The 22,806-nt window shown below is 38.3% G+C and overlaps 1 protein-coding gene across 1 annotated transcript in view; it reads left to right on the top strand.

Moving 5' to 3' along the window:
• The window catches only part of LOC129092223 (seizure protein 6 homolog), a 167,001-nt gene that overhangs the window by 96,675 nt on the left and 47,520 nt on the right, over positions 1-22,806 (top strand). Inside the window, exon 6 of the mRNA XM_054600080.1 lies at positions 19,800-19,989. Within this exon, the coding sequence (XP_054456055.1) occupies positions 19,800-19,989 (190 nt within the window). The remainder of the gene's footprint in view (positions 1-19,799; positions 19,990-22,806) is intronic.

The raw sequence follows: 22,806 nt of genomic DNA on the forward strand, positions 1-22,806 counted from the left end.
AATACTTGTATATTTATATTCACTTTTGCATGTTGAATTCATTTCCCACTCCATAAACATCTGAAAAGACATGTATTTTAAATCATTTTGTGTACTCAGACCTCGACTGAGCTCTGTCCGTCTAATCTTCACAGATCAGGTAGTGGGGACTTGGGCCTCTACTTCAGACAACATACAATACAAGTGTGTTGCTGACAGGAAGCCAACAGCTTTAGCATGAAAGGCTGGCGATTGCAGAGTGAAGGGCACAAGTCTGTTCGACCCCTCTCCCTCTCCTCAGTCTTTTTGCCCTCAGCTCCACCTTTTGTAAGCACCCATTGTTGGCTGAGGATTTGAGGCGTGTGTTTTCTGGCTGAGGTGGGTCTTTTAGATGTGCACAGTGCAGCGCTGCACTTTAGAAATTCTCTCCACTGGAGCTTTTTCTGATGTGGGTGTTTTTTATTCTGCTTTAGGTTGGCCACGCTCGATGGGTCAGCTATCAGCTCTGTGCAGTCTTGCACATAAGGCCTTTGATTCACCATGTGAAGGCACACACACACACAGACACACACCTAATTCCTCACAAATGCATATATACATGTACACCACACAGGGTGTAGTGCAGGTATGCCCACTTTTGTACACAGTCTCCTTTTTACCCTTGACTTTCACTTGGCTTTGTGTAGCTCCAGCCTCCTCCTCAGCCTTTACACAAGTTGCTTTGGGATAGAGAAAGGATCCTTTACACATGATAAGACCTATGGAGTGAAATTGTTGTCATAATGGTAACAAATGTGTATTACATGATCGACAAAATTTTTTTAAGAATTAAGAATGTGGACAATGATTTGTGCATAATTTGGGGTATTCAGAAATGCGTGTTTCAATCTACACACAAATATCAGGTGATTACAAGACATGTACAACAGTTGCACAAGCACACATCAAAACCTTTCACAAAGTAAAAAAACATTGTGAGATTCTTTTTTGTATTCAAAGATTGTTTAATGTGTGCGCATGTATACCTGAAACGTACGGATCAGGTGTTAATCTTGGAATTCCCTCCCCCCCACACCAGCACACACACCACACCCAAGCACACACACATACACACACACACACACACACACACACACACACACACACACACACACACACACACACACACACACACACACACACACACACACACACACACACACACACAAAATGATTTTGCTGTTCTTAACAGAGAGGAAAGGTAAGTCTTGTTGGGACAAAAAAAAGAAACAGAGTTCAAAGGATGCCCACAAAGGGTGCAGCACTCAGAAGTCAGGAGTGAATTGAAGACTACCTGCAGGCTTCTCTCTGCTCCCAGTTGTTCAAATCGATTAAAACGGCTCTTGTGTTAACATCGTATTGACACAAAGAGAAAGATATGGCAGCTCTACTAACCTCACAGAAACACTGAGGAGAATGGGAAACAGCATAACAAATGCTTTAATGAAAAAGATTTTTCCTTGTAAAAGCTCAAACACTCTTTTGGAATTAATGGAGAAGATCTCAATGGATTTGGTGTAAACACACTGCATATACTGTACTGTGCTTTTTGAAGAAAGCTCATGGAACTGGTCTCAGATCCTCTTAATGATACAACTTGTTGGTAACAAAAACCTTTTGGGCAGTTACAAAGGAATTAGTCAGAAACAAATCTCAAACTACCTAAACAATGAATGGCTCAATAATAAGTAGTAGGAGTCCACATTCATATTTGCATTGTGCAACTGTCAAGTTGCAAGATTCTCAAAAAACAAAGGCCTTAAAATGCGACACAGTCTCATCAATTTTAAGAAATAGTCACCAAATGCAACTATTGATTTTGTGTACAGGGACACGAATAGTCCATTTTTGACGGGGCTGTAGTCAAAATTAAGCGACAAGGAGTGTGGAGTCCTACCACAGATCCAGGAGAAGCTATGCGTCTTCCGTCCTGCCCATGGAACAGAGGACCAGCGCTTTACCCTTGCAGATCTGTTAGAGGGCTCAGGGAATTTTTCCTATCCAGTCTATATGTGTTTTGTGTACTTGGAGAAGGCCTACGACCGTGTCCCTCGGGGAATCCGGGCTACCTGGGTCGTTGCTACAAGCCACCCAGTCCTTGTATTACCAGAGGGATAGCTGTGTCCAGATACTCAGCACAAAGTCAAACACGTTTCTAGTACGTGTTGGCCTCCGACAGGGTTGGCCCTTGGCAGACCCAGAGCACGCTGGAGAGATTTCACATCTAGTCTGGCCTGGTAATGACTCAGGGTCTGCCAGGAAGAGCTGGAGATTGTGATGGGGAGAGGGACGTCTGGAATATCCTCCTAAGCCTGCTGCCTCTGCGACACGGCCCTGGATAAGTGGTTGTTAATGGATAGATGGATATATGTGTGTGTCCAATCATTTAATAGTCATCAAAAAGTCCTTGATTTGTTCCTTTTTCATTCACAGGTAACTAGTACATATGTTTCTATCAAATATTGTCTTCCCATGTAATGTTATTACTTTATGCGACTTGTCTGGTAACAAACTAGACACAGAAATGTATCAGTTATTTGTCTGGCTGATGATGTTGAATCCACCAGAGACATAGATCGCTATTTGGAAAGACAATTATTGGTGCTTGGTTTACTTTGAACATGGCTTGAACCTACAGTATCATCTTAGCATCCCCATGGTTCATAGAACAGTAGTATTATCATACCATCGCCGTGTTTCTCAATTCTGCTTCATATTGATATCCTAGAGCCCAATTTCTGTATTCTGTTCCCTGGAGAAAAATACATATTTTATTTACCTCTATGCAATTTATTCTCTTCAGCACCATTTCCAATGACAAACAGACCTGAGAATGTAAATTCCATTCTGTTTTTGTTCATACACAAAGTACATTGCAATGCGCCTAAATATATATTTTCATTACACCTTCAGCCTCCTTGCTCATCGTTTCCTTTTGTATGTGTTTTTTTGAGCCCTGCAGTGATTTTTTTTTTGCCTCTTATTCGGGCATGTTGCATAAAACCAATTTTCTGTCAGGCGTGTAGGGATTGTGGTGATAATGAAACAGCAATAGGCGAGGTGAATGTTAAAACAAGATAAATGCTGACCCATAAAGTGAGTGGATTTTGTGTTTCCTAGGAAATTGAGGGTTTTTATCCTGCTGGTGAGTGGAGTGTGTTGAACTGGATGTAGTTCTATATGTAAATGTATGTGAAACATTTCCCAGCCCTCCAGACAAACAGGATTCTCCTTACACCCACAGAACTCTGTCAGTGGGATTTCAGTGCCTTATTCTTGGGTACGGTAGGACATAGCTTTCTTTATTAACTCCCTGACCACGTTTTGCCCAAACAGTTTCAACACATATCCGGTCAGTTATAAACCAAATGCTCTAAAGTCTATTTCCCTTTTCCAGGTTAATAAGATATGTGTGATACTCTGTATGTCTAGGCAGGTAGAAAACATTTAAATAAAACACAATCATTTGTCTATATCAACATATGATGAAAGTATATTTTGTTACAACAATATGTATCGTTATGAATGTACACACCTCATTTGTAAAATGAACATGTTTCTGTACATACCAAAAATATTTTAATGCAGAGAGCTGATTTGTTGATTTATCACAAAGTTCATCATCATTGGCGTGATGAGGGATTTCTGGACATAGATCATCCTGGACTGACTTGTCCTATAACTACAGTAATCCTGCAGACCTTTACTCAGTTTGAACTGTGGTCATTGCCATGGTGTTAGTTCAGCAACTGAATCTTTGGTGTCTTCATCTGTGTTCAAGACAAGAATTTGTGTGGTGCTTTCATTTAGACTCTTACCTTTTAGCTTCGATTTTCTGACAACCGTGTCAACCGTGGCCAGAGGAACTCTGTTTTCAGGTTGTCTGTCTGTCCGTTCACTCAGCTGCAAATAGCATAATAATACAATTCATACCAAACACATACTCACTCTCAACTCTCAAGTGTAAGTTTAGGAGGCGCCAGGAAAAATTGTTACATAGATTCTTTAAAAATATACTTCCCTCTTCACAGGCAGTTTAAGTTTGGGCAATAAAACCTTTTTGCTAGGTTAAGGAAAAGATCATGGTTGACATTAACGTGCCTGACAAGTGACTTACAACACTCACTAATGAGTCATGTGACTAAAGTCTGACGTGACAAAAGCAAACGTTGACTTTTTGTTTCATAAGGGACACTAACAGCGGTCTCCTCATTGGAAGTGTGTGTCCTGTGTTTGTTTGAATTTACTGTCCATCAGACCACAGATGCTACAAGATCAGCTCACTTCTCACCACTGGAAGACTTCTTGGCTGGGAGTAGATCTGACAGTTCCAAAGACAGAGCTTTAGTTATCGTCAGTTTTCATACGGAGTCTTGTGTGTGTCCCGTTGACACATGCTCTTTTTTGTGTTTCTAACGTAACTGTTTCTGTACGTACTCAAAACCTATGTAGAAGTGATTTGGGGTCCTATATTAGTATGTAGTATGGATTGGGGATAAGCTTACGACCTGTGGTATTAAAACACAATAACAGTTACCACCACAGCTGTTGACAAACCAACCAGGAGTGAAATCCTGAGGTTGAACTCCACTGATTTTACACATCAGTAATGTTGGCCATATTAATAGAACCCCCCCCCCCCCCCCCATTGTTAATCATTTTGTTTATTTATCACCTAGCACTTCTTCATCAGCAATAGCAAGTTCGATGCTTTTAGTAGGTTAATGCTTGGTTACAGTGAGTAAAGCTCATACAGGCACTCAAGTCAGCTAAGGGCTCCTTTGTGTGGAAAGCGAGGGGAGTGTTACTGTTTGCTGTTATGTTTGCAGTATGCAATAATATTGCGCTGACGTGCATGTATTTCTGTGCTTTCAGGTGGGTAAAAGTAGTGAAAAACTGTATAAAAGTAGCGACACAGATGTAAGAGTACTGTAAGATCAACGGACTATCAGGAACGCAGATATTAGTTTATATAGGAGTTTTGCAAGTTGAAAGTAATAACGTGTCGGGGGATAGTGCATCACCTAGCTAGCACACGCAAACGAGAAAGCCTGTATAGTAACCACCTGTAGCCTGTGAGAATGTCAGTAGAGTGTATGTGAAGAATATCGCCGGCGTGAATGAAGTTTTACAGTGTTAGCGAACATGTTATATGTATGTGTATTCAAGAGAGAATGACTAAGAAAGAGAATATTAATTATTCAGGAGACCAAAACAGCATGTATGCAGTTACGTTGTGCTGATGTGCATGTATTTCTGTGCTTTCAGAAAAGTAAAGCCATTCTTTAAAAGTTATGTACGCCTGGAAGACCTTTGTGTCCAAGTGTGCAACAGAGTAAAACTGCATCTGTGAAAATAGTAGTATAAAGCCCTTAGTGTCTCCAGAGGGGCTGTGTGAAGTCTGATAAATGTCCTCAAGTGATGTGACTTGAGTCAGCGTGGGTTAGGTCTGAAGACTTCAAGTTCGACCCATAAACAAGGAGGTGTGGAGTTAGAAAGAAGTGATCTTACCAGACCTCTGCAGACGCTGCTCATCTCTGCTGCAGGCTAGCTGTGTTTTCATATGAAGGTACTAACAAACCCTGAATTCAGGCTTTAGTGGCAGAGGCATACAGACATGCCACTTGGAAAAGAGAAAAAAACATTTGCTTTTCATTTTTGTTGTCGGTCAGTACAGAACTTCTAGCCACCAACCCCCACACATTGAGTTTATTGTACAGGGTCTTACTATCCTGATCTTCGTCTGCAGAGTAGAATAAAGAATATTTATGTCCGGAAATTCACAAGTTATAAGAGAACATCTTTTTCATCATTTGTGCAACCAAGTAAGGTTGCTTTTGTCTTTGTGAAGGCAGTCTTTAAAAGCTCTCCAACCTTGACCTTGAGTGGACTGCTCCTCTGTTCAGACGACCTTCTGCCCATCTGCATTCATACTGTCCATGAGGTATTGATTACCTGACTGTCCTAAGGGAAAAAAGGAATAATACAGAGAGAAAGAGCTCTTCTTGTCCAGTCGCTGTGACACAATGTTCAATTTCCTTTCAAACAGCCAGACTAATTTCAAGCCTCTCTCTTTTGTGTTTGTAGCTGTGGCTCTTGCGTGATAGCAGTTTGAGACGACAGGGCGACTCAAGGACAGGTCTGTGGAAGCAGGCTGGGTGTTTTCCCTGAGTTTTTTCCTTTAATGCTCAACGACTGGGTTTTGTTATTTGATGTTTTACCAGGTTAAATTTTTTTTATATTTGAACACATATTGCCATGCTTCACTGTGATTGGATTTGCTGTTTCAGAGCAATGACTCCACTGATGTGACTGGGTGACTGTGTTCTTATTAACATTAAACAACTATGCACTTTGAGCTGCTGCACATATATGAAGCAAAACAGCATGTGCTTCAAGATGCCCAAACAGACCTACTGCAGTGCACTCATGCTCGTAAAATATGAAGTGGTGACTATTGTTACCTTTCATTGTTTTTTTTTAATATTTCAATAAAAAGTCACAATGGGCAACACTTGTTTGTAGCACCCCGGCCATCCTGTCAAGCTCACTCAAAGTAATTCTTTTTAACATAATAATATTCAGTATAAGCTAAATTAAAGAGGAATCGGCATATGTGTGACTCTTTTTTAGGTTTTGTTGGAAGGGACTACAGACAGTATTTTTTAGATTAATTTCGGATGGGAGCTATGCAACACATTATTCAAGCGATGCCAAGTCACTATTTTCATCTAACTCAAAAACATGAAAAATATTTATTTATATATTTATTTATTTTTCGAAAGTATCTGCAGAACAGGTATGACCCAACTAAGCCTGTCCCACTTCATACCAGTAAGACAACACAGAGACAAAAGACACATGCAAAGAGCTCCTGTGAAACAAGTTGGCTAAAAATAGTTAATTCATGTAGAAGCTGATTGAGAAAATGTGTTTTCAGAGCCTTTAAAAGTAATTAAAAACTACCCTGACTGATGATATAGTATATTAATGTATCAAGTAAAGCAGTGGTTCTCAAATGGGGGTACGTGTACCCCTGGGGGTACGTGAAGGCACTCCAGGGGTTACGTGAGGTTTTTTAAAAATATATTTTAAATTAGCATCCATTCAAAAATTTGCAACAATGCAATCGTCAGTGTTGACAGTTTAATAAATCAGACACTGATGGCAGAGTGCTTAGTATTACATCTTTTTTTCAACCAAAAATGCTTTGCGCTGGTTAGGGTGTACTTGGCTGAAAAAGTATTTCACAGGGGGTACATCACTGAAAAAAGATTGAGCACCACTGAAGTAAAGTATATATTTTAAAGCTAAATCTGTAAAGTAATGGATTAAGTGTGAAAATACAAGCACTAGAACTAAAGGTAACTGTGCTGCTGTCGTGGTTAAAGTGGATCAGTGGATGTTAACTGCAGATAGTGAATGCCTCGTCTTATCTCTGTCAGCTCATTAAGGCTGCTGCACAAGCATGTCTCACACTGAGGCTGTGAGAAGATTTCCATGTTTTAAAAATGGGAAGATTTGTGCAATCTATTGCATCAATCACTCTCGGGAAAATGATGAAAGAATTCCAGTGAACTTAATATGCAACAGTAGAGTTTATTCATTATTGATAAGTACCGCACAGTCCACTAATGTAAGCTACTTGCTAGTTGATGGAAGGCCTTCTTTTATAACCGGAGGGGGAAAGTGGGAACGGTCCATTTATGACTGTATATCTGGTAATGAATATCATATATGTTTCTAATCAAATCAGTGTGATGAGAAGTGGTTATGCTGGTCTCTTAACACCCCTGAATTATTATTCAGGTTATTTAAATTGTCTCATGTATTTAAATGCAGCATTTTTGAGCATAACAGGTAATGGAAATGGGTGTTTTTCTCCAAAAAATAAATGCACTTCCCTCCATGTTGCTAGAACCCAAAGGCCCCCGCTCATTTACCAGCAAAAGTCTTTTGATTTCTACTTTCACTAATAACTGTTTTCTTACTTTTTCCAATAAGTAACTGATGTTTCATTGTGCATCATATATAACATTGGAGGTGTGGTTTTGGTTTGGGCAGGAACCCTTGCTTGTACTGAACTGGGTTTGTTACTGTGCTTTTTGATAAACAAAAAGTTCCTTTAAAAGAAAATCACCTTTTGAGCGAATAGGACTATAACAGCCCTTTGTTACTTTTTTCTCTTGTCATGTAGCACCAATCTCAAAAAAACAATGTGCCCTGTTGCTGCATGACAACCTAGTTTCATGAAGAGACCATCTTCCCAGCTGTGAAATATGTCTTAAAAAAACCCTAGAAAGTTTAAAGCTGAATCTAAAGTGGTTGAAGGTGACAACATAGGTAAATTATAAATGATATAACAGTCTATTGAAACAGAGCAATAAAGAGTGAGGAAATGGTAATTTGTGTGCCACAAAATATGGTAAAAGTAGAGCCGAAGTGTCTGAAGTCCCCCACAGGGTTCTGGGCAGGTCTTTTAAAACCTGGATTGGGTTAAACACAAGCCAGAAAACCTCGATAAAGATGAAGGAAGACCCACAAAGTATGATTCGGTACAAGCCATTATTTGTCATTAAAGGTTAACTCATAACAATAAAGAGATGCTTTAAATATAATTTCAATTTCAAATATGTTTTATAGCCTCGTCATCTCTACTCAAAATAGCTTTCTATCAATTTCTGAGGTATCTCCAGAAAACAGTCTGGCTTCTGAGTTGAATATTCTATGTACACAATGAAAAGGATGCATTAAAAGCTGTTTGCATCATTATAAATACAAATCAGAAAAGTCAGATTGAATAATAATTTTATCTTCCTATCAATTTTTTCTTCCAGTGACATTCAGATCTGCCAACCATACCAATGGATGGATTTCGAAAAAATAAAACCTGAGTAAAACTATAAATGTTTAATTTGTTATTTTGACATGTAAAAGTCATATAACACCTTGTATTAACTTTGAACATTACATTTATATAATCACAATAACATCAAATCATATTTGTCTTTTCTGGTGGGATGGCATTATAAAATATGACCACAAACATTCAAAGACATTTTTTTCAACCTCAATAGAAATTCAAAATATATATTCTATTCTAATTATGACAATAATTAATGAGGATGAAATGGCGTCAATTTTTATAGTCATTCAATACATTTGGATAATGCATTAGTAAACTAACAGTTTTGAAATCTATGAAATGTGGTATTAATATGAGATGCATTTATTTAAAAGGTGTATGTTTAAATGAAGACAGCTGGCCGGACCTTCATTATTAATGAGTAGGCATGGTCTGAGGCAGAAGACCAAATTCAGAAAAGTTAATATTGATGAATCCCAAATTTGTGCGTCAAATGTTTGTAGGCACGGTTTAAGCATATATTTGTGCGTAAAAAATGTTTGTGAATAAAGACGATTGAGAACGTAACAATCTTTATTCATTTAGTGGCATTACTGGAACGCAGTTTCCTGCAAAGAGAAACATCTGGATGTGCTCCTGAGGCAGTTTAGACAGTCAGTGAGTAGAAGAAAAAAAAAAAAATCAAAAAAGCAGCATGTGCATCATCAGTGGCCTTTCCTGACAGTCTGTCTCTGTTCTCTCTTCTCCTGCTGAAACAGATGTTCCCTCGATGCCATCGTCTACTCACCTCCCTCTTAATTAATGCTGTTAATTAGCAGACACATACATCCCTTTACAGGAACAAGAGTGAACTATACAGTATTTCCATCTCATGATAGGGACAGTGATATTACTGCTTTGTATACAGCACATGCATTAAAGAGGTAGGTTCAGCAGTTTATAGAGCTGTAATGATGGATGAAGTGTATTGTTTTAAAGGAGGCGAGCAATTAGAGGTAAAGTCCTCTTATTCTCTGCTGGGCCTGGCTTTCTATCTGCATTAGCAAAATAAGAAAATCAACAAAGAGTCTCAGAGGAGAACAGAAGAATTTCTAATACAGATATACAGTCTTCAACATTCTACACGGTTACGCATTACACTGGATCTCCCCATCATTTCTCTCTGTCTTCTTCTTTGTGTTGCTGCGTTTGTTTTCACTTGTCTCTCCACACACACGCTCACACACACACACACACACACACACACACACACACACACACACACACACACACACACACACACACACACACACACACACACACACACACACACACACACACACACACACACACACACACACACACACACACACACACACACACACACACACACACACACACATATCTATCATCTTTGATCCATTAGTCAACACCATATCCCAGGGTTCCATCTGTCCCTGTTTTGCTCTCATCCTCCATGCTGTCCCCCAAAGTTGTCGGCTTATATTTAATGAGGTAGTGTCAGTTGAATTATTCAGCTGTGATTTGTTGCTTTTGTAAAGTAAATGGATGTCAGAGAGGCTTTTCTCTTTACACACCAGCATACAGTGTTCTTTATTCTCTGCTGCGTCTCTGCATGAGATAAGAGTTTTTTATGAGCATTTAGTTATTCAGTATGTAAATATGTTGGTTACATGATAGAATAAAGATAAATATATTTCAGTCGAAGGCTTTTAGGCAATGTTATACCCTGTGGCAGCCATATTGTAAGTCTTCAGTTCAGTAAAGATGTCTTTGAACAATTGAGAGGGATAGAGAGATCAATTTTGACTTTCCATAATATCATGTTTTGATCAGCAAGTCATAATCTGATTTGCCGGAGTAATACATATTTTGATACAGCTAATGGTACTTACTAGTACTTTGAGGACTCTCTCAGTATCAGTATAAAATGGCACTGAACCCCCTTGTTTTTTTGTGAGTACTACCAACACTGATTGATCCACTTTTTTCTTTCACATCATATCTTAGATTTCTGCACCATGTCAAGAGCAGGCCGTCCTTTAATCAGAGGATTGGCTACGCTAGTCCATGTGTCCCCTGATGGGCAGGTGGCACCTTGCATGGTAGCCCCTGCCATCAGTGTATGAGTGGGTGTGAATGGAGAAACATGTAGCGTTAAAGAGCTTTGAGTGGTAAGAAGACTAGAAAAGTTCTATACAAGTACAGTCCATTTACCATTTACCATCTATAATTGTTTAAATCCTTGTTCATTTTTGTTTTGCTCTTCCAATTTCAAAATAAAATCATAATATGGACAAAATAGATCATGAGAGGGGATATAAATCATATACAGATCAAAGTCCACTTTGTCAAATTTGGACAATTGAAAGTTGTATAGCCCAAAATCCCAAATCCCATTTTTGCCTCAGAGGGCTTTACATCTGTCGTCATCCTCTGTCCTAAGACCCTCACATCGGTACAAGAAAAACTCACCTAAAAAAAAATTAAACAGGGAGAAAAATAGAAAGCAACCTATGGGAGAGCGACAGAGGAGGGATCCTTCTCCCAGGAAATCTCTCAACAGTTTATAGATGGGATTTCATGAAATTTAGAGCACACCTGCATATTCCCCACAGGATGAATTTTAGATGATACTCAGATCTTACATCAAGCGCCATCATCAGATTAAGAGGTTAATCTTGTTTTACTCTTACTTCTTTCTTCTTTAAATTAAACGTCTGTGTGTGTTCCACAGCTAGAAATTGCTACAGCTTTAGAGGTGCTTAAGACGTGAAGTTAATAAAGTGTAGAAAGTGGAATTGACAATTTCAGAAGAAGAGTTCAGGACTATTAAGTGTAGACAGATATGTCAACCATTATCTGTTCGCTAATCACACTGATCTCAGCTAAACTGCGGTACAACACAAAAAGGCATCATCAACCACTGCTGTAATGGAAACTTGTTGACATGTCTCAATTTCCTCAGACATCTCAAGTTGCATTTAGTTCAGATTCAGGTTAGAAAGTATATTGTGATCAAGCAATAACTCTTTTTGCAGACGTGGGTTCACCCCTTATGATTATGTTTGTTAGGTGCAGTTATTCAGAAGCTGGACCGGTGCCAAGGCAAATTGGATTACGTCTCCCAATGTTCTCTCAAGTGTTTTATTATCCCTGAGCTGAAGGCATAATGTGATTACTTGGTGATGCCCTTTGTTCAGCACACTATTATCCTGATGCTGTGTCCATGAGTTCATTAACAGCACATTATGACTTGTTAGACACAAGCACGCTGCAGAGGCTGCTGAGCTCCTACAGTATGAGTCATTCATGTTGCGTTCAGGCTGGATAGACTCCTACTGTACGTGGGCTGCAAATAAAGTTTAGTTTCAAGTGCACTGTAATTTAATAATGGACTGTACGTACATTATATAAGCAGTATTAAGTGTGTTTAGGTGATAACAGTCATGAATTCCTCTCTCTTTTTACATTTAAAAACAAAAGGAAAACTTTCAAAAACATCTACCAATTTGTGATATGAGGACGACTTTCTGTGAATAACATGACGATTTATTTGATTAAATAATCTTAACCCTTACATACTGTTCGGGTCAAATTTGACCCGTTTTGACATTTGACAGCTGTAAAAATCCCCTAAACGTCATTCTTTTAGCCTGAAATTTGATGACTTTTCCTAAAGTGACCCAAAATACACAAAAATGTAAATGTTTTAAAATGTTATTCTTTTGTACAGGTGCTACAATTTTTTTACACTGAGGCTGTTTCCGGTCAAATTTGACCCGTATCTATTGAGATGAATTTTAGATATACCAGTGTGGGTCAAATCAAGGAAAATGGTGGTTTTAGGGAATCTTGAAACTGTGAAACTGTACAGGCCATGTTTGTGTGTATTTTTTATGGGACAGGGGTGACAGAGTTCAAGGGGGACCTCGACACTGTCACGAGAACTGTATGTGTTCCCACAACATTTGCCCAGGTTCCCGCAGAGACAGACACCTGCTGGTCTTTGAAGGGGCATGGGGGAATCTCGAAACAGTGAAATAGTAAAACAGCATTGGAGTGATCATATATGGTGCACAAAGGGAACAGATGTCATCCAGAGGTCAGAGGGTGCCTTGTCACAGACACAAGATCTGCACCTGCACCTGCACCTGTATAAAATAATTGTATAAAATAATTTGAAACAATTTTGGTTGGGAGGGTGGTGGTGGTGGTGGTGGTGGCGGTGGCAGAAAGATTTTGCAACAGGCCCTTGATCTGTTCTTCCAAGATGAGGAGGATAGTGATTTGGAGGAAGTTTCCTACCACTGCTTTGAATGCAGAGACTAGTTTAGAATAAGAATTTTATTATGTCATGTTTTGTGTTCTAAGTGGTAATTCCAACAGTTCCAGAATGTTCATGCCATTTTCAAATTCAATAAAATATATTTAAATCATTCTGGCTTTTACATAATAATGTGTAATAGTAGATGTTTTTCTCCAAAAACGAATGTTGTAAAACTTAAAAAATACACTCTCCCTGCTCTCTGAAACATTTATTAAGGATTAATCATACATTTATTAATGAGACATAGTCTATTTAGACATTCTAAATAGATCTGTAGTTTAAAATTGGGTATATACACTTACTATGGGGGAATTCTTGGTCTGGGTCAAAATTGACCTGGACCATACTGTGAAGGCATTAAATATGACGAAATATGATGAACAGTATGTAAGGGTTAACTCAATCTTTACTCACAAGCTGCTTCTCTCCAGAGCTTTTAGATGCATTATAAGGTCTTCATCAGTGTCACAGAGATATATGGAGTCAGATCAGTGTCAATATAAATGAATGCACACAGAATTCACAAATGTATTGCATGATTTATATATAGATGCCTCTCATCATTGTATATATGAATGTAAAAAAGGTTAATGCTTAAGTTATCTTGTAATGGTATTTCATATGTCAAACATAATTAATCATGTACTCCAAACATACTTTTTATTTCCACTTGGATGGCCACTTCCAGGTTATACACTTTCTACTGTCCCTGAGAATGGCTCAGTAACAGTAGAAAGTAGAAGCTCAGTTATCTGCAGCAGGCAGTTAGAATGTTTTATCAAATAGCAGTCTTTTCGATTCCTCTCCTCCAGCAGTCCTCCAAACTAATTAAGTAAAGGGTTCTACCAAGTCATTACTGTAGAGACAGCTACAATACCAGATTGTAGCCTGATAATAACTACATGAAGAGAGTGAATGATTACACTGTCCTATAAGATCCAGTTGGTAGCTGTCAGCTCACCTAGCTAGCTTTGACTAATGCTTCAATCTATTGAGAATCAGAAGTCGAAAATTGCAAGTCTGCAGTCCCGAAAACAATGATGCCCATACAAACATCCTTTTGCTTTGTACGTCTTGATGAACTGTGGGAAACTTAATGAACTTTAATTTCTGAGTTTAATCAAAAACAATCTTGAAGTTGAGTTAACATGCATTTTCAAGGCAGCAGGTGAACTTTAATTTCCAAGTTCACCTGACTTGACATTTTTTACAGTGTATGGCAAGTCTCTAAGCTTCACAAGCATCCATAGAAGACCTACATCAATGTTTTAACTATTCTCCTTTCTGCCTGGTACGGTTTACTAAAATGTTAATCTAAGAATAAACTTCTTGAGTCAATGGCAAGCAATATAGTTGGCAAACTCCCAAATCCATTGACTAAACTTTTTACAGAAATGAAAAAGAAGAAAGCGAGGAGTATCTTGGCCGATAGCTCCCATCGTCTTTTCAGCCACTTTGAGCTCCTGAGCCTCAGGAGGCGCTATAGAGTCCCTCTGGAAACAAAACATTTTTTTAAGAAGTCCTTCAACCCAAGTGCCATCAATATTATTTATTAGATATAAGCCACTGACACAGACATTAACTGTTTTAATCTGATATGACTTGTCTATGTATTTGTTTTTTCTAACGGCCCGTCTGCTTCATATGTTGTTTCTTGTGTTTGGTGAGCCGAGACAAATGTACACCCTGGTCTATGTAAATGGCAGAAACAACATTGTAACAGTACATTTCACAACACAAACACTACATCACAAATAACAAAAGTTGATGCAAAGGTATTTCTGCCTGTCACTTTGTGCGTTATTCATGTTTCCGTAGTGTTAGGTTTGTATACATAGGGGAACTTGGGCTCGATGGATCTCGAGTTTATGACTAGATTTGACTCTTACATTGCACGTTTCCTAGTTCAATGGATTGCAGCTGTGTTAACCTCAAGCGGCAACCTGGTGCTGAGAAAAGAAGCCAATGCGGAAGTGCCAACAACTGTCGTTCCTCAAATTGCCACTTGAGGAGTTCCAAAAGCGAGTCATATCCCTATAGACCTCCATGTTAAAATGCCCAATTGTACAGTCTCTATTGCTAAAATCACTACTCATGACAGCTGTATGGGTATAGTTTATTTTTTATAACTCAACTGTTTTTATATTAAGGCTTAAAGTTGAGCATGCGTCAGAATCGCCCCTTACAAACAGAATTCAGCCCCGTCTTCCAGAGCGGTTCAACATAACAGAGCTGTCCTCTGCGAAATGGAGCGAACACAACATTAAGTTTTCGTTGTACTGCTCTGACAAAGTGTTAAAAATGAAATGTAGCCATTTTTTCTTCATTTCATCTGCCTTCGGAAGTCCAAACAAAGGACATTTCCCCTCGCAGAGCAGAGCATAGCGTCTTCTCCACGTGACGGCCGCAAAAAAAACCAACTCTTCCTCCGGAGCTTCAGCTCTTCCTCAGTCTCTCTCTTATTGTTCGAGGGCGGGCCAAACTAGCCGGAAGGAGTTTTACGTCACTTCCGTAACATTATGACCTCATAAAGTTACGGAAGTGAAGAAGAGAATTCAATGGAGCCGTTTCAGGCAGCTCAGGAGCAGTGATTCTGAGGGGGAGGGTAGCTCTTTTTAGGCATGGACTTCAGGTTTTACACTCTACGGACCTTTCACATGTACAAAGATATATATATAACACACTAAAGAAGAGGGGAAAAGTGGAAAAGCATAATAGGGCCATTTTAAATTATTTATTTATATGAAAAACGTGTGTCAGCTGCCAATAGTTGTAACTTGATATATGCCATGAAATGAAAAGCAATGTATGAGGTAAAATTAACCCAACATTATAGTCAAATGAACCAATATTTTGGTTGAATGATCAACCCAAATTGCTGTGTTAAATGAGTAACCCATCAACCCAGCATGTGATTTGTCCAATATTAACCCAGCGGATTGTTGAAAACTTCTTAAAATCGGTTGTGAAATCTACCCATCTAGGAGTTCACTACCAGTAAGAACTTTTGATGGAGTTGAAACAGCATCATTAAGGATGCCAGAGCTATATCATTTTCTATCCTTGTATTTATTAGTCAACTCAATCCCAAATTCTTGTAAATTTGACACATATACAGTATGTTAAATCAGTACTATGTAATGCTTAAATATTCACAATGTTGTTGCACCCTTAAAAATAGTCTGGTTAGATGTTCTATTAGTATTAACATACTGTTAACTGTGACTTGTGTTCTGTTCTGTACACATCCATACAGACTCCCTCAGCAGCTTTTCTCCTGAGAGCTGAGGATTCATCCCCCAGTGAGATAGGAGGCAGTTGATATGATCTATGGAGGGCCACATGAAGACAAGACTCCCCCTTCCTTTTAACGCCTGAATAAAGATATACCCGCTGTGATAAAAAGCTAGCAGGCGTCTCACCAGACGCGCTGTCAGCGAAGGAGACAAGCTGACAATTATCAGGCCTATCTGCAGTGTAATCACTGAGCTCTACATTGTCCTTTTGGCTTTTTCCATATTTCTTACTTTTGATTTGTTTCCAAACGTTATGCAAAGCAGACTTCCAACGCTGTTTCATATGAAACATGCTGATGTGAAAATGTTTGTCTCTTGCTGCGCTATATTTGTCACAGACAACCACATAAATTCAAGGTCACCTTGTGAGCATCTCAGGTCAACATTTCTCACTTCACCGGAGTGCTGATTGTTGTGTTTTTTGCTCACTAGGAAATTCATGCAAATTTAAGTGCAAACAAGCCCTTGAACTGTGCAAGTAATAATCCCTTCATAACAAATTGTAAGTGCAAATAGCTTCAGATTCATCCAAGGAGACTGGCACTCCTGCGACCTGGAGCCCTTTTTATATAATAGGAGCATTTCATTATCTGATCTGAAATTGGAGAACTCTCCCTGTTTTCTTTCTCACTGGCTGATGACTTTGCACAGTGTGGCAACAATAATGGCTGCCACTCTGAATGGATAAACTCTGTGCAAAGTCTTAACGCCACTTTTGAAATTATCCAGTATAATTTGCTGTTGGGGTTAGCCAGTTGGGTGCAATTTTGATGTGAATGGCCATGACTGCAAACACGCATTATGTAAATCGTAACATTTACATATAATTTACATATGTATGGCAAGGGCAGGCAGAAAGAGGCGAAGGCTTAAATCAGCCTTCTACTCATTTGATTTGGTTAGTAAACAACATTACTCTCTGTTATGGTCATTCTTGGTGTTCTGTTCTTCTCTGCACAGTCCCATAGTGACTCAGAATACAATTTATAAATTAATTGGTAAAGTGTGTTCAAGCATACAAGGAATTAAACTCTGGTTTTCACTACCTCTATAATAACACTATAAAATATAGCTATAAACTACTATGTTCAAATAGGAGAGAATATATACTGGGTTACAATCAAAAGTTAAAAGGAGATTGACAAAACAAATCTTAAAAAGATCTTAAAACAAATCATCGTCAACCAAGGAACCAAAGATGCAAAGACATTTTCTGCTTTGCACTTTTTTTTGCAATTCTACAACACACTTCTTGCAAAACACTATAAATGTTTTCTTACATTATACACATATGTTCAATAATGAAATCATCGCAATCAATAGGGAAGCATTTCTATTGAAAATACAAAACAGAAAAGAAACAGAACTATGGATGAAACAATAAAACCAATTGATACAATAAGAGGTACTCAGAAATAAAATAAATAAAATCATCATAACAATAATGAAATAAAGCATTAAAAAGACTAAATTAAAGCCAGTCTGTAAAAATGGGTTTTAAGAAGTGTTTTAAAAGAGATTACTGATTCCCCTAACCTTATCTCCTCAGGCAGATAATAATAGGAGACATGTAACAGGGGTGGATTAGGTATTCATCTGGATCTACTGGGGGTCATGCAGTTTTGAGGGATAATTCTCTGCCTCTGAGGACTCTGAAACTTGTATATAATAAAATCTGAAACAAAATTAAGCAATCGAGTTATAATTAATGACCACAATATTATTACTGTCACAAAATGAATAGTGGGCGGATGTTGAGTTTTGTGTTAATCACACCATCAGTGTGTTGTCAAATGACATCAGGCTGCAACTAAACTTTATTGGACATCTGGCTCCATTTACCTCATTATTAACATCTGTATCAACTCCACCTCCACCTGCTTCACCCAGAGCTGCTGCTGAACCTGCTGCTCAGTCCCCATTCAGGTGTCTTTGATTTGTCTTACCTCATCTTACCTCATCTCCATATCATATTCTATCTATAATATTAAATCTATAATGCCTTCTAATGTGTAAGTTATTTAATATACTCTAAAGATTAACATATCACAATTTTTAGTACTATCAGTACTATTTAGAGTAATAGACCCGTTTACCGTCAACTTACTCTTAAGTATGCCTGTGAATGTTGGCAGTGGAGCTGGCATTTTGCCCCTAGCCATCCAGACAAGTTACCAAACTGTGTTTCAGATCGACTTGGGACTTGTGTTAACAGATGACTTTCAGCCAAATTAGTCCATGTTAGCTCTTAGTTACTAATGTAAATAGTTGGCACAGATAAAAAAGACATGTGAGTATATTTAAAAAATGTATTGTAGGGTTTACGCGGACACCTACATGTTCTGTTTGTGTTTTCAAAAGTTGCCATCACTACGAGTAACCACGGACGCATACGGTTAACACAGTCACTTGTTAAATTGAAACACCAGCTTTGTTTGTGGCTGCAAGCTATCAAAGGTCTGGACTGAACAGAAGTGTTCGTGTTTGTAGCGCCTATTTTAAAACTCAATAAAGTCAACCCTCTGAGTCTATCTCATGGTATTTGAAGTTCTGTACATAATAACAGATAACGTAGTTGGAAGAATCTTTGGACTCTTATGCTTGTGATTTCTTGCTGTTGTAATGTAACACGCTAGGTTTCTCCACCATACGTATATATCTAGCCACTTAGTACTGGGCCCCTTGCTAATGTATTCTACCCACTCAATAGCAAACAGATCTGGAAAGTCTATTTGTTTGGGTTGCATTTGCCATCTTTGGTGGTTAACTCCCTCTCATAGCTTGACAAACTATAGCACTCCGTAGTACTTATGTTGCCACTTTGTGTCCACACTTATGTCATCATTGTTACAAACTCTAAAAGGGTATATACCAGTAACATCAGGTGAAGTTTGCCAAAGGAAATATTTTGTGCGTTATCATTCTGAGCATGGTGATGTCATTTTTGAGGTCATCACAAGGCTCAGTCCAGGAGCTGACTGTGTAATGAAATGTTGTCTTGGTTAAAAAGGCGCTGAATACATATATACTGTGGTCGCAAACACAATTGAATCCAAGACAGCGTTTAAACCTGACACTTTGTGATTGTTGTGCAGAATGGGTTCATCGACTACTCTTTCTGGTTGACCATCCTCAACTGGCATAGTATGCTGCTGGGCCTTTTGTGGTATTAGGTCAATGTTGGTCTTCTTCTTCAGGTGCTGTGTGAATCTTTCAGGATCTGCATCTTTTGCTGTTTTATTTTCATATGATGCATAGATGGTCTAATCCTTACACTGTTTTCTGTTAGGTGATGAATGTGAATCTATCTGAGGGAGACAAGGTGGTGTTTGAAGATGTGGGCCACGGGGAGAACACCATGCTGGCCAATGAGTCCATTCTGATGAGGGGGTTGGTAGTGAGAAGCTACAGCAATCAGATCTCTATTCGCTTCCACAGCCAGAGGTCTCGGGTTGGATCAGTGCTGCTCAGATACCAAGGTAAGTTTGTAGTACACGAAACATGACATTTAAAGGATTTCATGTTTTTTGTTGCTCCTTTGACATTTTTGTGACTTTAAGAAATCTTGATGTAACTCAGATGCAAACCATGCCCCTTGGACTTGGAAACAGCATACAATGGAACAGGAAAAAGTATTTTTCTAATCGTTATCATCCATTGTAATCAAAATGATTTATTTAATTCAAGTGACCGCAGATAAAAAGGCTAATTCTGTTACAGGAGCCCAGAACATATAAAATGATATCTACCACAAGCCCACTTCAGTGTATTATTTGGACTATTCTGGGCTGTTCTGGGGCAACTTTTGCTCAGTGATAGAGCTGGTCGTCCCTCAATCAGAGGATCAGCGGTTTAATCCCTGGCTTCACTTCTCCATTTCAATGTGTACTTCGGCAAAACAGTTAAGCCCAAATTGATCCTGTAAATTGTGCCTACAGTGTGTGAATATGTTTGGATCGTTCTGATGGGCAAGTGGCACCTCACATGGTAGCCCCCTGCCATCAGTGTATGAATGGGTGAATGATGTAGTGTTAAAGAGCTTTGAGTGGTCAGAAGTCTAGAAAAGCGTTATACAGGTAGAGTCCGTTTACCATCTACCAGTGCACATGAGCAATAGTCACATTGCAGGATGTGTGATGTTGCTAAGTAAACTCAAGCAGGTAGTGCGACAATGTTTTTGCTGTATGACTAATCCAGTGTCCCATTAATTACCCTATAGGGTTTTGGTAATGTGTGATGGAGTTTCAACGGTCCACAGGATATGTGGTCAGCTCTGGGCCTGCTGGTCAAATGTAGAGATTCCACTCCTTGATATGTCTTCATTTATGGCTGTTTCCATTCTTTGTCCTCAGATGGCATAAGTAAACTTCGTACCTGCTGTTACCCAATATTAAAGGCCTTGGATCAGGATTAGGGCCAGAAGAACTTTGGGATTCTGATCAGGCCAATCGTACAATAGACTCATAGATAATGGAGCATTGTGGCTCATTCATCAACTGTGTGGCTACCAGCTGACTAATCTTGGATACAGGGAGGGATCAGAAAGTACTACATTACCATAAATTATAGGTGGTAATGTTGGACGATCACATACAGTACTTCCATGCCCTTTAAGGCCAGAGCTCCACCGTCATGACCCTCTGACAGTTTGGGAGTCACAAAGAGAGTTTTCAGCAAATAAAGGGTACTGTTGTCTGAAATATGAGAAGTATAAATACACTAGCTCATACATCCTGCAGAGATGACATGAGGACTCTTTTTAAGTTGAATTCACATTGTTTCCATGTAATAATATGCTGTTAAATACCACTGTGCTATAAATGCAATTGAAGTAGAAGTATGTAGCTTTATTGCATGGAGCAGTTTAGGATGCATCCCAGTTTGGACAAACAAGGACAACTAAAGTCTTATAATTTCAGGGTTGCTAAAGAGTTCTTGACATGGTGTACAGTGAGTCTTTATTCATGAAATACTTATTATTTAATAACTTATTGGTGTTAACCACACTAAAGTATTGAACAATGAATAAATGAGGATTAAAATTAATTTAAAAAAATCAATGAATCCAGTACAGATCAATGGGTACAATGAATAACGATTAACCATGTATGAATAAAAAGGATTACATGTGACCAGGTAGAATCAGTGACTGATATAAATTAAAGTCATAGTTTGAAATCTATCAATCAAATTTAGTTTAAATAGATTCATGCACTGTTTAGCAGTTGAGAGAAGACTGTGAAGCAATTTATTATTAGTTCTAATATAAGGGAGATTCTACTTTAAATCTAAAGCTTATTGATTTCTCAATTGGTCTAGCATCTAGTATCTGAAGCTAACCTATTAATAAGTAAGTCGGTAATGTTTTTAAACTTTATTAGCTAACATAACTTATTATCAAATTTACTTAGGTCTAGTAACATCGAACTAATTTACATCTGAAAATGTATTGTTTCACCTGACGGTTCTGATGGGCAGATGGGGTCAACTGAGTGGCTGCAGTTTCTCTTCAGCATCTTGGCATTTTGGATCTTGTTGGATTCAATTCAAATTGATTTAAATAACCCGATATAACAATTCACAAATTTGCCTCACAGGGCTTTACAATCTGTAAAAACAACATACACTGTCCCTGAACCTCGTAGTGGAAAAGGAAAAACTCTGCCCGGAAAGAACTTTCACAAGGAAAAGAAAGAAGCTCAGGGAGAGCAACAGAGGAGGGATCCCTCTCCTAGGATGGGCAAAAGTGCATCAATAAATCCATATGTCTTTTGTGTTTTTATGTTCATATATATACTTTTGCATTTTATATTTCTGTGTACAAAATAGTTCATGTTTTTCCTTGATTTTTTGTTTATTTGCATACGCATACATGGCCAATAAAGCTGATTCTGATTCTGATATGACAGAAATTATACATATATTAAGATAAGTAATAGCAGTAGAAGCACTAATAATAGCAAATGTAATAATGGAAAAATAAACTACTAATAATGTATATGTATAATGTATATAATAGGATAATACTAACACAATGATATAAAAGCAGTAATAGTAGCAGAAATAATAATAGAAGGTATTTATATATATATATATATATAGTTCCTCCTCAGCTCCTGCATGTTTTCCCTAATGAGTGCATTTGCACTGATTTATTGATTAGACCACAGACATAGCTATATAAGTTAACGCTCCCACACATTGCGCTAAAACTCTCCACAGATTTACCCCACGGTAAATTTTTGTCTGAAATACTAAAAGAATAGGCTGTTGATCAATACATTAAATGTTGTGGA

The sequence above is a fragment of the Anoplopoma fimbria genome, chromosome 1 (assembly GCF_027596085.1).
Source record: "Anoplopoma fimbria isolate UVic2021 breed Golden Eagle Sablefish chromosome 1, Afim_UVic_2022, whole genome shotgun sequence".
NCBI classification, from domain to species: Eukaryota; Metazoa; Chordata; class Actinopteri; order Perciformes; family Anoplopomatidae; genus Anoplopoma; species Anoplopoma fimbria.